Source organism: Vipera berus, assembly GCF_964194415.1.
Source record: "Vipera berus genome assembly, chromosome: 4".
NCBI classification, from domain to species: Eukaryota; Metazoa; Chordata; class Lepidosauria; order Squamata; family Viperidae; genus Vipera; species Vipera berus.
In genome coordinates this window covers 90068607-90082710 of record NC_138206.1, presented here as the reverse complement: position 1 = coordinate 90082710, position 14104 = coordinate 90068607, and the positions used below count along the sequence as shown (strand labels likewise).

General features: G+C 40.4%; 1 protein-coding gene and 1 long non-coding RNA gene across 5 annotated transcripts in view; both read left to right on the top strand.

Annotated features, from left to right (window-relative positions):
* Nucleotides 1-225: 225 nt before the first annotated feature.
* LOC308668287 lies at nt 226-2116 on the top strand. Its single transcript, XR_014026486.1, has 3 exons — nt 226-483; nt 790-1033; nt 1209-2116. It is a non-coding gene; the product is annotated as an uncharacterized lncRNA (long non-coding RNA).
* Nucleotides 2117-9625: 7509 nt separating this feature from the next.
* The window catches only part of TGFBRAP1 (transforming growth factor beta receptor associated protein 1), a 31650-nt gene continuing 27171 nt past the window's right edge, over nt 9626-14104 (top strand). For 2 of the 4 annotated variants that reach the window (XM_081327464.1, XM_081327467.1), the window contains exons 1-3: nt 9626-10097; nt 11909-12006; nt 12148-12852. In XM_081327464.1, the coding sequence (XP_081183590.1) occupies nt 12168-12852 (685 nt within the window). In that variant the 5' untranslated portion in view covers nt 9626-10097; nt 11909-12006; nt 12148-12167. Of the gene's footprint in view, nt 10098-11908; nt 12853-14104 lie in introns of all 4 variants that reach the window. The other 2 variants (XM_081327466.1, XM_081327465.1) reach the window with 2 other exon arrangements.

The window sequence follows — 14104 nt, the reverse complement described above, 5'->3', positions numbered from 1 at the left end:
GGGTAGGCAACCTCGGCTCTTTTATGACTCATGCACTTCAACTCCCAGAATACCTCGGACAGCTATGCTGACTTAGGAATTCTGGGAGTTGAAGTCCATGAGTCATAAAAGAGCCGAGGTTGCCTACCGCTGGTCTAGTGCAGGGGTAGGCAACCTCGGCTCTTTTATGACTCATGCACTTCAACTCCCAGAATACCTCGGACAGCTATGCTGACTTAGGAATTCTGGGAGTTGAAGTCCATGAGTCATAAAAGAGCCGAGGTTGCCTACCCCTGGTCTAGTGTAACAAGGAGGACTGGGGTGTCATAGCAGTCTTCCAATATTTGAGAACTATCACAGAAAAGAAGGGGTCGACTTATTCTCCAAAGGGCAGGACAAGAAAAAAATGGACAGAAAGTTATCGAGAGATTTCACCTAGAACTATGGAGAAATTTCCCTATAGTGAGAACAATTAACCAGTGGAACGGCTTGCCTCCAGAAATTGTGGGTGCTCCATCATTGGTTTTGAAGAAGATAATGGACAACCGTTCGACTGAAATGGTATAAGCCCCATTACAAGGCACACGTTTTCGTGAGCTGCAGCTTTTCCCTTTGGGCTCATCGGAAAAGGGGCTCTCAGGCTAATTCTTACCACTCTGAAAGGGGCATCTCCTGTGTAACATTTAAAGTTCAGTTACAAAGCTCGTCCGAGGGCATGCAGGCACGCTAAATTTTAAACGCCTTGCAAAAAGTGAATGTTGACTTTCTGTTAGCCGCTTTCAGCTTCTCATTGTAAAGGTTCTTTTTTAGGTGAAGAATTGGATTCTTTTTGACGGTCTGCAAATATCGGCTCGCGAGCAGCTTTTTTTCCTCCCTATTCTGCAGCGTGGGAATAACCCCGCATATTACTATTTGCCAGCAACTAAACATTGGATTTCTACGTTATTTTGTTCAAGTCGCTCGCCTGGTCACTGCAGCATTCAGCAAATCTCGTGAAGCTGATCAGGAGACCTCCGTAGCCCTTGGAGGAGGCGCTTGGAAATCGCGGGAGCAGGTAACCCAACTTTTCTGGCAAAAACCTATCGTTCCTTTGGCCAATTTGTTGTATGAAGGCGATCAAAAAGCCAAACTAGAGCCGTCTTTTCACCCCTAATTTTTACAACACAAAGGGGAAATGTGCAGAGATGTATATTATGTGTCATTCTTCATTTTTCTATATCTTTGGCAAGGCAGAGAACTGGAAGATGCGCATCTAAATGATGAAAGAATTAAGAAACACTTTAAAAGAAGCAACTCTTCTCCCCCCTTCAAAACATCCGAGTTAGAAAGGTCGTGCGTGCCAATTTAGAAAATTCGATTGGTTTTAACCCAAGTTGTTTTTTAATTAAAAGTTATGAATTATATTCCCGTATTTTGAAATACTGATATATTTAGCTTCTGTATGCATGAATGACTATGGAGGACAACAAGGAGAGTCATCTATAGAGAAGTATTAAAAATAATCTTAATGGCTACAAGGATTTTGCAGGCTATTTATGTTAATAGAAAGTTTGTGTGTGTTTGTGTATGTATGTGTTTAGCTAGCTAGCTAATTATAGATATTTTTTGTAGCAATCATTCTGTAACTATTAGCAATGCATTTTACAGGTGTAAATTATCAAGAAAAAAGTTCTAAAAGTAATGAACTAAAAATTGTTTAATTTCCCTGTAGATATCTGCTACAAACTATGCTGATGATGTAAAAGGGACAAAGTGCACTGTGATGTGATGGCACATCCTAGTCTTTCAAGGCAATATCAAATAATTGTGTATATTCTAAAATGAGCTCCTTTGTGTGAAATAAATTTTCACCAACTTGATTCTAAATGTGTGAAACTACAACTCATGAAATTGTATTGTGCTATGTTAGCTAGAAATTATGGATGTGTGATTTAAGTATACTTGAGAAAATACCCATATGAGAAAGTTGATTAAAGGATTGCTGAACGGTTCATTTTTTCATTACTGCTTCCATAATATCTGCAAATTCTGTAATTCCGAAAATGTTAGAAATAATGCTAATTTACTTTATCTCCTGACTTTATTATTTTTACAAATAACTCAAGTTGGCGAACAAACAAAAAAAGGCAATAGTAAAATATCAGAACCCTATGTTAACAAACTATTATTGTATTCAACTTGTAGGAAGTTTTTTACAGCTTATCTATACCAAATCATCCCAACAGTTAACTCTGAGCTTTCCTGGATTAAATATCCATGATTCTTACTGCCATCTCTTTTTAATTGTTGTCCAGTTAAATATACTAGATCCATTCTCCAAAGCTGATTTATCTTCTCCAAAGTTGATTTATCTTCCCAAAAAACTCCAATTGAAATTGTTCTCGCGTTGAGTATGATAAATCCATTCTCCAATTTCCTTCATTTGACCATTCAGTCAGTTTTCTGCTGTTGTAAGAGAGTGCAAGCCTGAACTTTGGAAAGGCATGCATAATCCCCTCAGTAGTTCTAAATTTATAACATCTGTCTCTTTTAATCACCTTCACCGAATCTACCACTTTCAAATCCAATTCCTTTTGTGAATCTAATTTAACTCCAATTACTTTTATTTGGATGTTTTTTGGGAAGTGTTATTATTTTGTCAAAACTCTTTCAAAAGGTTTTCAACTTGGATTTGCATATTACCAAAAGGTCCTGTTACTCTGGTGTAACTTGGCAAAGAGATAAATCTCCTTGGAGACAGGGAGGATATTCTTCAAAATAGAGAAGTAGGAAGAATATTTCAGTCCAAGTTTAAAAAAGATTTTTGAAAAATAATCTTCAGAGTGTAGTAAAAGTCCAAAATAGATGTAAATCAAGTCCAAATACTTCAAGGCATGCCATATTTTTCTTACCAAAGACATAAGGTAAAGGTAAAGGTTCCCCTGCACATGCGTGCTAGTCGTTTCCAACTCTAGGGGCTCATCTCCGTTTCAAAGCCAAAGAGCTTGTCCGAGGACGTCTACATGGTCATGTGGCCGGCATGACTAGATGCCAAAGGCGCACAGAACGCTGTTACCTTCCCACTATAGTGGTCCCTATTTTTCTACTTGCATTTTTACATGCTTTCAAACTGCTAGGTTGGCAGAAGCTGGGATGAGTAACAGGCGCTCACTCTGTTACACAGCACTTGGGATTCGACCCACCAAACTGCCGACCTTCTGATCGACAAGCTCAGCGTCCTAACCCACTGAGCCACCGTGTCCCTCACCAAAGACATAGGATATTCAAAAAAGTCAAAAAGTTCAAAGGAAAACAACAAGAAACAAACAGATTATATCCAGCAGGAAGTTAAAATAAATCAGTGTTCAACCAGTTGGTCAAATTGTAGGAGCTGTGGTGGTGCGGTGGTGCAGTCAACCTTTAGGAACCGTGATTGCGCACTGGTTAGAATGCAGTATTGCAGGCTAACTCTGCCGACTGCCAGCAGTTTAATCCTCACTGGATCAATGTTGACTTAGCTTTCCATACTTCCGAGGTCGGTAAAATGAGTACCAGATTGTTGGCCATATACTGACTGTAAACCGTTTAGAGAGGCATGTAAATGACTGAAGTGGAATAGATAAGATAAGAACCTTTATTGTCATTTTTTACTGTGGGCACAATGGCACACATCAAAAATGAAATTTTGTTGCTTGCTCTCAATGTGAAACACATACATGATACACAGCTAAACATACTATATACAAACTATGTATAGACCCACCCCACTACATATACATAACAAATAAATATTAAATACTGTCCATCTTGAATATATAATGGAAGGAGGAAGCTTGAGAGTTCATAAGTTTAATGCTATTGCTATTTTAGACATACAGTTGCAAGAAAAAGTATGTGTACCCTTTGGGATTACGTGGAGTTTTGCATGAATTGGCCATAAAATGCGTTCTAAACGTCATGTAAGTCACAACAATAGAAAAACACAGTCTGCTTAAAATAATACTACACAAACATTAGCTGTTGTCATGTTTTAATTGAACATAAGATGGAAACATTCACAGTGCAGGGTGGAAAAAGTATGTGAACCCCTAGCCTAATGATTTCTCCAAGAGCTAATTGGAGCCAGGAGTGAGCCAACCTTGACTCCAACCAGTGTGATGATATTGGATGTGTTGCTGACAACCGTCCTGCCCTTTAAAAACACCTGTTTTGGGTTTACTGGTCTCAAGAAGCACTGCCTGATGTGAACCATGCCTCACAGAAAAGAGCTCTCAGAAGACCTACGATCAAGAATTGTTGACTTGCATGAAGCTGGAAAGGGTTACAAAAGTATCTCCAAAAGCCTTGATGTTCATGTGTCCACGGTAAGACAGACTGTCTACAAATGGAGAAAGTTTAGCACTGTTGCTACTCTCCCTAGGCATGGTCGTCCTGTAAAAATGACTGCAAGAGCACAGCGCATAATGCTTAATGAGGTAAAGAAGAATCCTAGAGTGTCAGCTAAAGACCTACAGAAATCTCTGGCACATGCTAACATTTTTGTTGACACATCTACAATAAGGAAAACATTAAACAAGAATGGAGTACATGGGAGGACACCACGGACGAAGCCATTGCTGTCCAAAAAAAATATTGCAGCACGTTTGAAGTTTGCAAAAGAGCACCTGGATGTTCCACAGCACTACTGGCAAAATATACTGTGGACAGATGAAACCAAAATTGAGTTGTTTGGGAAAAACACACAACACTATGTGTGAAGGAAAAAAGGCACAGCACACCAACATCAAAACCTCATCCCCACTGTAAAACATGGCGGAGGGAGCATCATGGTTTGGGGCTGTTTTGCTGCCTCAGGGCCTGGACGGATTGTTGTCATTGATGGGAAAATGAATTCCAGAGTTTATCAGGACATTTTGCAGGAAAACATACAATCATCTGTCCGCCAACTGAAGCTCCGCAGAGGATGGGTGATGCAACAGGACAATGACCCGATGATACCCAACTTTTTATTTCGACCCCAAACCACCCCAGTGATGCCCTCGCTGTGATGTCCCGTTGCCTGGAGGCGGTTCGGGTCTGGATGGGGAGGAACAGACTTCAGCTCAACCCTGACAAGACTGAGTGGCTGTACATTCCGGCATCCCGGGACATTCAAAATGTTCCATCTCTTTCTATGGGGGGTGTTTTTACCCCCCGTGGACAGGGCTCGCAACTTGGGAGTCCTCCTAGATTCACGGCTTACTCTAGAAGACCACATAGTAGCCGTGACTAGGGGGGCCTTCGCTCAGGTTTGCCTGGTGCGTCAGTTGCGGCCCTATCTGGACCGGGATGCCCTGTGTACGGTCACTCATGCGCTCGTGACCTCTCGTCTGGACTACTGTAATGCTCTTTACATGGGGCTTCCCTTGAAGACCACTCAGAGGCTCCAACTGGTACAGAATGCGGCCGCGAGAGTTGTCTTGGGAGTTTCCCGGTACTCCCATGTTACACCTTTGCTCCGCGAGCTGCATTGGTTACCAGTTGTCTTCCGGGTGAGGTTCAAGGTTTTGGTGATGGTTTTTAAGTCCTTACATGGCATGGGTCCGGAATACCTCGGGGACCACCTGCTGCCGGCGTCGACTCCCCTCCGCCCTGTGCGTTCCCACAGAGAGGGCCTCCTCAGGGTGCCTCCGGTCAGAGAATGCCGGCTGGTGGCCCCCAGGGGGAGGGCCTTCTCTGTGGGCGCCCCGGCTTTATGGAACCAACTGCCGGTTGAGCTCCGGATGGCACCGGATCTTCGCTCCTTCCGGCGCGGGTTAAAGACCCATCTATTCGAACAAGCTGGCCTGGCCTGATGGGGGAATGTCAGGGTTTTAATGTTTTATATTCTGATTGTTTTAATTGGGCAATTATTTAATTCTTTTTTTTTAACTTTTGTATTTCTATTTATATGCCCTGTTCACCGCCCTGAGTCCTTCGGGAGAAGGGCGGTATAAAAATTCAATAAATAATAATAAAAATAATAATAATAATGACCCAAAGCATACAAGTAATTCAACAAAACAAGTGGAGTGGCCCAGTCAGAGTCCTGACCTCAACCCAATTGAAATGCTGTGGCATGACCTTAAGAGAGCGATTCACACCAGACATCCCAAGAATATTGCTACACTGAAACAGTTTTGTGAAGAGGAGTGGTCCAAAATTACTCCAGATCGTTGTGCAGGTCTGATCTGCAACTACAGGAAACGTTTGGTTGAGGTTATTGCTGCCAAAGGAGGGTCAACCAGTTATTAAGTCCAAAGGTTCACATACTTTTTCCACCCTGCACTGTGAATGTTTCCATCTTATGTTCAATTAAAACATGACAACAGCTAATGTTTGTGTAGTATTATTTTAAGCAGACTGTGTTTTTCTATTGTTGTGACTTACATGACGTTTAGAGCGCATTTTATGGCCAATTCATGCAAAACTCCACGTAATCCCAAAGGGTTCACATACTTTTTCTTGCAACCGTAAGAAATGAAACAAAACAGAAACTTAAAAAAGTGTAGTTGAAATCCAGGTGTGTTTAAGAGAACAGAAAAGGAAAAAGGTGGATGACCTTGTTTTCTGCCAGTCGCACTAGGAACAGTAATCTTTAAGATGCGTCCACAGTTGTCCAAAAAACATCCTGGCTCTCTCCTAAGTATTCAATTTCAAATCCAGGGAGCAAGGCTGCCAAAGAACCAGCTTTGGTAGCAAAATCGTCAGATCATCAGCAGAAGAGAAAAATCTCCCTACTGTTCAGCAGCCATCTTGGGGAGGAGGCTCATTGAGCCTGAAAAAGTAAACAGAATCAGTCTTGGTTTGTTATTGTTTGGGAAAACATCAAGAAAGTCTAGGGCTTTATATGAAAACCAGCATTTTAAAAAACTTCCCAAAAAAGGCAATGGCAAACCACTTATGCAGTTGCCAGGAAATCTCCATGGATGTGTCTCTGAAGTCCCCAGAAATCTAAGTCAATTTAAAGGTGCTTTGACCTGTATCCTACAAATCACACTTTTAAAATGTGAGTTCATGACAATGGGAGCCCCGTTCTCTAAGGGTAAGATCATTCAGTTTATCTGGACCTGGTTTTCTCTTAGACCACCTTCTGATCCCATTAATCCAATTTGTTATCAATATCATCTCAGTTGCAGATATTCTTCAATACCAATAGGACATGGAAAGAAATAATAAAACCCAACCTTACAGATTGCATCATAATTATGGGTTTACCTTACTTAAGCTGTTTTTGTGCATTCATTAAAAAAATCAGCAAAAAGAAAATTGGCTGCATGCATGCTCCTTATTTCGTTCATATTCTGCATGGAAAAATCCATGAACAAGGCAGTCTATTCAGTGTGGAATACTCATAGCCATTTCACAATTTTTCTCTTTAAATATAACAAAACTTTAAATGGCAGAAAATATGTGAAAAAATAACAACTTTAAATTTTAGAATATTTCTGATTGGCAGAAATAATTTCTAGATTGGCTTCAAAATATAGAGTTGTTGAAAGCTACAGATATTTCAGGGTTTTTTTCTTAACAGTAAGAGACACGATGCTCAAAATGATGCAATACTGAAATATGTTGTTTTAAGAATTTACCCTCAAATTTAGAGCACTGGCTCTAAAATCAGTTGCTTATCAGTCTAATTCATGCTGGCCTTTGGAGTGTTCATAGTGCAATGTCAGAATCTAGAATATTTGATATGCAATAGATAACATAAAGAAATCATTAACTTGCAAACTTGATGTACTGGTTGTTAATTGGCTGTGCTTTCTGATCTTACTTATCTCATTCAAATGGAATTCCTGGAGTTCATTCAATCTAAATAGTAGTATCACAGAGGAGATGCTGTTCTAAAGATGCCCCATTGCCACAGCTCAGCTCACAGTATGTAGGAAAAGAAGTCTTCTAATCAGTGAGTTCTAAATTACAGTCTGGTCCCCAAGGGACCAAATGGCTCCCATCTCCAAGGTATTAAGACAGGAAAAATGGATCTTGCCATCATTTTTCATGAGTAGTTTGCCCAAGAATGACTCGCCCATAGTCACACAGCTAACCTTGTGCATAAGCAGCATTAGAACTCGTGGTTTCCCAGTTTCCAGCCCACTTTCTGGTTCTTATATGGAGGTTGGAGCTGTGCATGTATATCAAGAGAAACAGGATCATAAATTGCATATAGTAGTAGTAATTAAGTGCTTACTTATTATAATACAGATAGTCTTTGACTACAAATTGCTATGCTAGGCCAGTTTAGAGGAAGAAGATTTCAGGTAAGATAAATGAATGGGGTCAAAATTACAGAAATGACTTTGAAAGAGCTAAAATTTGCCAACCTTGGCTCTTTCATGACTCTGGACTTCAACTTCCAGAATTCCTGAGTCAGCTGACTCAGGAATTCTGGGAGTTGAAGTCCACGAGTCATGAAAGAGCCAACGTTGCCTACCCCTGCACTAGAGTAAGATTAAAATGGCAAACATTTAGTTAGGCCTTTACCAGGTGTGGTATTCTGCTTTCATATTTATCTTTTATTCATACTTTTTATTGTCCTTAAGAGCTGCAGGCACTTAAAATAACAATTTTTAAAAATTAAAAATATTCATTTTTTTATAAAGAGCTTTACACATTATTGCCATTGTTACTTCAAGAACATAAAGATTATTTAAAGTTATCAATGTATTTAATTGTTTAGGAATTTCATCTTTAGGATTCTTATTCCAATTTTGTTCTTAATTTTTATGTCTGATCAATGGGAAGTGAAATTTACCCCTTTTTCCTTATGTTTCTTCTTATATCACCTTTTCTTTTTGTTCTTGACTCAATAGCCAGGCGTAACCAAACATTCCTTAAATTCACATTTTGCTTTCTCACGCTAAATTACAGCAGAACGATCTTAACTTTTTTGATTGCACTGTGACAGGCCTAAAGACATTATTTCTTATTTTCTGGTAGCATTTGGGCCAATATACAGTATATGAAAGAGAAAGATTAGCAGAGCCATGTCTCAAAGACAGAGCCTGACATAATTTACTTTTTCTTCACAGAGGGCGTGCAAATTGTGATGGAAGGTGGGCAACTGCTTATTTTTATATACTCATTTTTGCTGCTGCTGTTTGCTTCATAGAGTGGTGTATCTACAGCAAGCTCTAGATCGGTGTCATAATGGACATTGTCCTGGACCTTTAAATGCACGAGCAGAGGTGGGCCAAAACTATCTGTGAGAATTGTTCTCCAGATTTTTTCTTGGATTTCCAGGGCAGATCTTTTTCTTTTTTTGCACGCTGATCACTTTTGTTAAAACAATTCTATGCGTAGTTTTATATCCAACATTAGAGAAGCATTAGGTCAATATTTACGGGCTGGGTTCTCGTTCCAAGCTGCACCCAAGAAAGCGGGGATTAGGAACCAAAGTCAGCTCCCACGGGCAAAAAAAACCCGCCTCCAACCTAAGCCAACCCCGAACACCGCCTCGAAGAGCCATCCCGGATTGCACTCTGACGAAACTTTGCGTCGGTCAAACCCGCCCAGCGCACCACCTCTAACCCGCCCCGCACCAGCCAGCGGGAAGAATCCGCCTGTCAGGCCTGCCTTGTGACCGGAAGGGCCGGGGAGCCGCCCCCGGAGGAAGAGCCCTCTGCAGGATCGCGCGGCACAGGCAGGGTAGCCGCGGATTTCCCGGGGATCCAGCGCGAGAGGAGGCGGTGGCGCCGGCTGGCCTGCACTGACTAAAGGGGAGGCCTCGGCGGACAGCTTCGTAGGAGAGGCGGAGGAGCGGTGGCAGGTTGCCTTTCCACTTCCACTCTTGCGCCCGACCTGCTGCTTGCCTTCCCCTTCTCCTAGCTCTCGGCTCTGGCCTCTTCCCTTAGCCCTCGCCGGTGGAGCAGCCCCCCGCCTGGGCGCTTGACCCAGCCTGGGGAGGGGCGCGTGGCTGTGAGGCGCTGCCTGGGCGCAGAAGCCCGGCCTGGCCAGGGTTGGTGCCGCTGAAAACGGGTGGATGCAGAACGTCACGCCCCACCCATCTTCCGTGGGCGAGCAACCGTAGCAGGAAACGACGGGACCTTGCCAAGCCTGGTTTGAGCCTGGAGGAATTAAGGAGGGTGATTTGGAGAATAACTGAGGCTTCGCTCGTGGTAAGGATGGAAAAGGATGGAACACTCAGTGGAGACCCAGGGGAGCCGAGATAGATAGATCTCCTTCAGGTGGAAGATAAGAGTTGGCAGGTGATCTCTTGCTGCCCAAGCTCTCCATGGATACAATAAAACAGAAGTGACAGCTGATGTAAGAATTATTGCTCCATTTTTGAGGGAGAAAGTATTGTACCCACCAAAGGCTGGCTGTTGTTCTTAAAAATGACAATAATTTGGGGTGATTTATTTATTTGCATGATGTATATTCTGCCTTTCCTGCAGAAGCTCAAAAGGACATTTGTAGAGGTCCGACCTCCAATCCTCCCCCCCCCAAATGATCCTAGGAGGTGGGTAGGTCTGGGAGATGATGACTGATCTAAAGTCATCCAGAGCTTTGGCTTAAGGTGTACTGAACCCCATTTCTAGTCCAGCATCTTAATCCCTGCATTCAAGCTGTTTACAAAAGTATCCAGAATCTTGCATCACATCTGATATTTTCCAGATGTGTTGATTATAGCAGGGGAAGTTCAGAGCATGCAAGCCCAGCAGACACCAACTGGGGCGGGGGGGGGGGGGGAATGCTTTAAAGACAGGCCATATTGAACACTTAGTGGAGCAGTGTCACTTTAAAGGCATGATAGAATCCCTAAGGAAGATGCTGTACTTTCATTGTGATTATCAGGATTTCTGAATATATATCCTTATTTTTCCTAATTGAATTATATTATGATGCTTGCTTTAAAGGTTTATTAGGACTCCATATGGTTCCACTCTTAATTCTGTTTTGTGCATTATAACAGATCGGTTACTTACAGATTTATTAATATTTAAGTGCATGCAGATTATAAATGTACTTTTAGTTATTCTTATAACATCCCCATAAAATAGACCAGTATTCTTCCTATGTACATGAGGCTGAGACTGAAAGACAGCTTCATCTGTAGATAGAGTGAAATTATGTATGTCTTTTATCATAGTCTTAACCATAATTTCCCTTACTTTGATTACTTATGTATTTGTGTTAGTAAATAAAATTTGACTATTAAAAAAATAAAAAAATAGGTACAATCATTCAAAATTGTAAAGTTAATCAACTTAATCAAATATGATTTAGAATCTGTTGGATTTTTAAGATCTAAATACAGTATAAACTTACATCCATACAGATTTTGTTTAATTAAAACTTGGTTTCATCCAAATACAAGGAAAGGTGGGTCAGTGTCTTGGATTCTGTACCTGCAAAATGTAATGTAAATTTTTGTAAAATCTGTTCTAAAAGAAAAATGGCTAAATGTTTTTTTTTTGTTGCAGTGTCTACAATTGCAGACACCAATGTGAAGAGGGACTAGAGCCTGTCCAGTATGATGAGTTAGTTTTAAATAAGAATACTTAGATTGCACTGTTTATAAATAATTAATACAATATTACCAAGAAATATTCTATCTGAAAACTGGCGACTTAAATTCTACAGAATTTATCAACCATGAAAATAGAACATACGTATCTGAATAGGACTGAGATGGGGAAGGATAATCTGGCTTGCACAGTGGCTTATAGCATGCTTCCAAAAATTTGGAATGAAAATAATAGCACATCAATAGGGCATCAATCACTTGTTGTGATTGGACATGAGTTTCGTTAAGTCTCATGATGATAACTTTTGGGGGACTTTAGAAGATGGAAGCATGCTTCAAAGTCTTGGGTGCTAAGCATTCATGAAACTAACATCTGTCTTGTTTTCCAGCATTATTATTTTGAGGGATTGGTGTTCTAGAGCAGAGTTTATTTATGTATGTATTTATTTACATTTACAGGTTCAGTTTCTATGGCTGTGCAAGCTGCAGATGCAAGAGTTCAATTATGTTAAAACAGTTATCTTCAGAAATTTATTCCTCAGTAGTTTGGTGAACAGGTATTGTGAAAATTGACAATTTTATACTATTAAAGTTTTAAAGAGAGGGAAAGCCTGGCATTTTGAATGATGAAAAGACAGAGTAGCTTTCAATCCAGAAGTACAGAAATCCAGATTTTTTCTTTTTATTTATTAATTCAGTAGACCATCTGGAAAACACAATGAGTGTCAAAGCCTTCAAGCTTGTTCCTGCAGTTGAGTCGGAGACGCTGATGGGTGACAGACCTCGAATCCATATCAAATGTGTGGAATGCTGTGGACGGAATCTCTACATTGGAACAAATGAGGGGTCTATTTGCCATTTTCTCTTGGAAGAGAAAAATTCACCTTCTGAAAAAACACCTTTTTCTATTTCCAAGCAGTTGCATAAGTATCTCAGTTGCCGGAAGGCTGTGGGAGAGTTGAAAGCAGCTTCTGCACTTAACAGACTTCTGGTGCTCTGTGACAATACCATCACTTTAATGAACATGATCAGCTTGGAACCCATCCCCAGTGGGGCCAGAATCAGAGGAGCCCTGATGTTCACATTGAATGAGAACCCTGTGAATGGGGATCCATTCTGTGTAGAAGTGTGTATTGTTTCAGTAAAACGGAGGACCATCCAAATATATTTGGTCTATGAGGACAAAGTTCAGATTTTGAAGGAATGTTGCACTCAAGAACAACCTTGTGCTGTAGCTGTGGATGGCTATTACCTATGCCTTGCTCTCACTAACCAATATATTATACTGAACTACAATACTGGAGCTTCCCAAGAGCTCTTTCCTTACACTGGCGAACAGAGGCAACCAATTGTAAAAAGAATAGGCAGGGAAGAGTTCCTGTTGGCTGCACCAGGGGGATTAGGTAAGCTTCTTCAACTCATTATTTGGGAATTTTTGCTTTACCTTTGCGTAACCCTTCCTTCTCCTGCATAATAATTTTGCAAGACTTCTGCAAAAAAAATTACAAAATCAAAATTCACAAAATTCTGGTGAATGTTAAACTGGATTGCTGTCTTATCATTAAAAATATCCAGAGAGTTAGTTATGAATGTCTGTCTATTTAGGAAAATACCTCTCTCCCTATGGAATTAGTAACCTGTGCAGGATTTTATTTGTGCCCATTCCACATTTCTGTGACAAGTACACCTCTCCGACTGACTTCTAACAATAAGAGTCATCCAAAAAAGAAATGGATTCAAATGTTAAATAAAGTAGTTAGTTCTAAATTGTAATTGGTTTTTTTCTGAATCTAAAATCATTAACATTCTGCAAAAAGGAATCAAGGTAGCAATGGTAAAATGGAGTAAAAATATAAAAGCAAATAGATAAGCTTTATTAAGTATCTTCTAAAAGTTAACACTAAATGTTTTTAATGTTCTTTTCATAGAACAGTAGCATTTCTACTATGGGCATTTAAAAATAGAATTTTGGCTTACAATCTTTTCTGATTTGATTGAATTTTCTGAAAGGTAATCAGTTCCATCTGTATGGGAAGAAAAATGAGGAGATAAGGATATTATCATACCTAATATAGACATTGAAAATCCAAGGAGAGGAGCTGCTCCGACATCACCCCTGAATTGTATCGGAAGAGGAATGGGAGGGAAGAAAGGAGAGGAGAGAGGGAAGAGAGTAGAGGAGGGGGAAGGAAGTAGGAAGGTTGGAGGGAAAGAGGAGGAGAAGTGGGGAGAAACAGGAGGGGAGTGGTGAGGGAAAGAGGAGAGGAGAGGAAGAAGAGGGAAGTAGGAAAGAAAGGAGAAAGGGAGAAAGAAAGTGGAGAAGAGGGAAGAGAGAGAAGGAGGGTGGATACAGTGAAAGGGGAAATGGACGAGCAGCACCCAAACTTACGTGTATGCATTTATGTATGGCGATATATAATACCTACAGCATTGCTGATATAACAAATGTTAAATACCTGAAAAAATGTTTATATTTCATTGGTTAGTTTGTGGTATATTAAAGGAACTGTGAAAAATAAAATTAAAAAAAGTTCCATCTTTATGAAACTTCTTGAATAAGAACTCTTGGGATGAATTTCTTATTTAAGTATGCAAAAACCTGTGTATTTTTAGAACATGAAATATGTGATCTAACTTGTGTATTAACCAGATGAA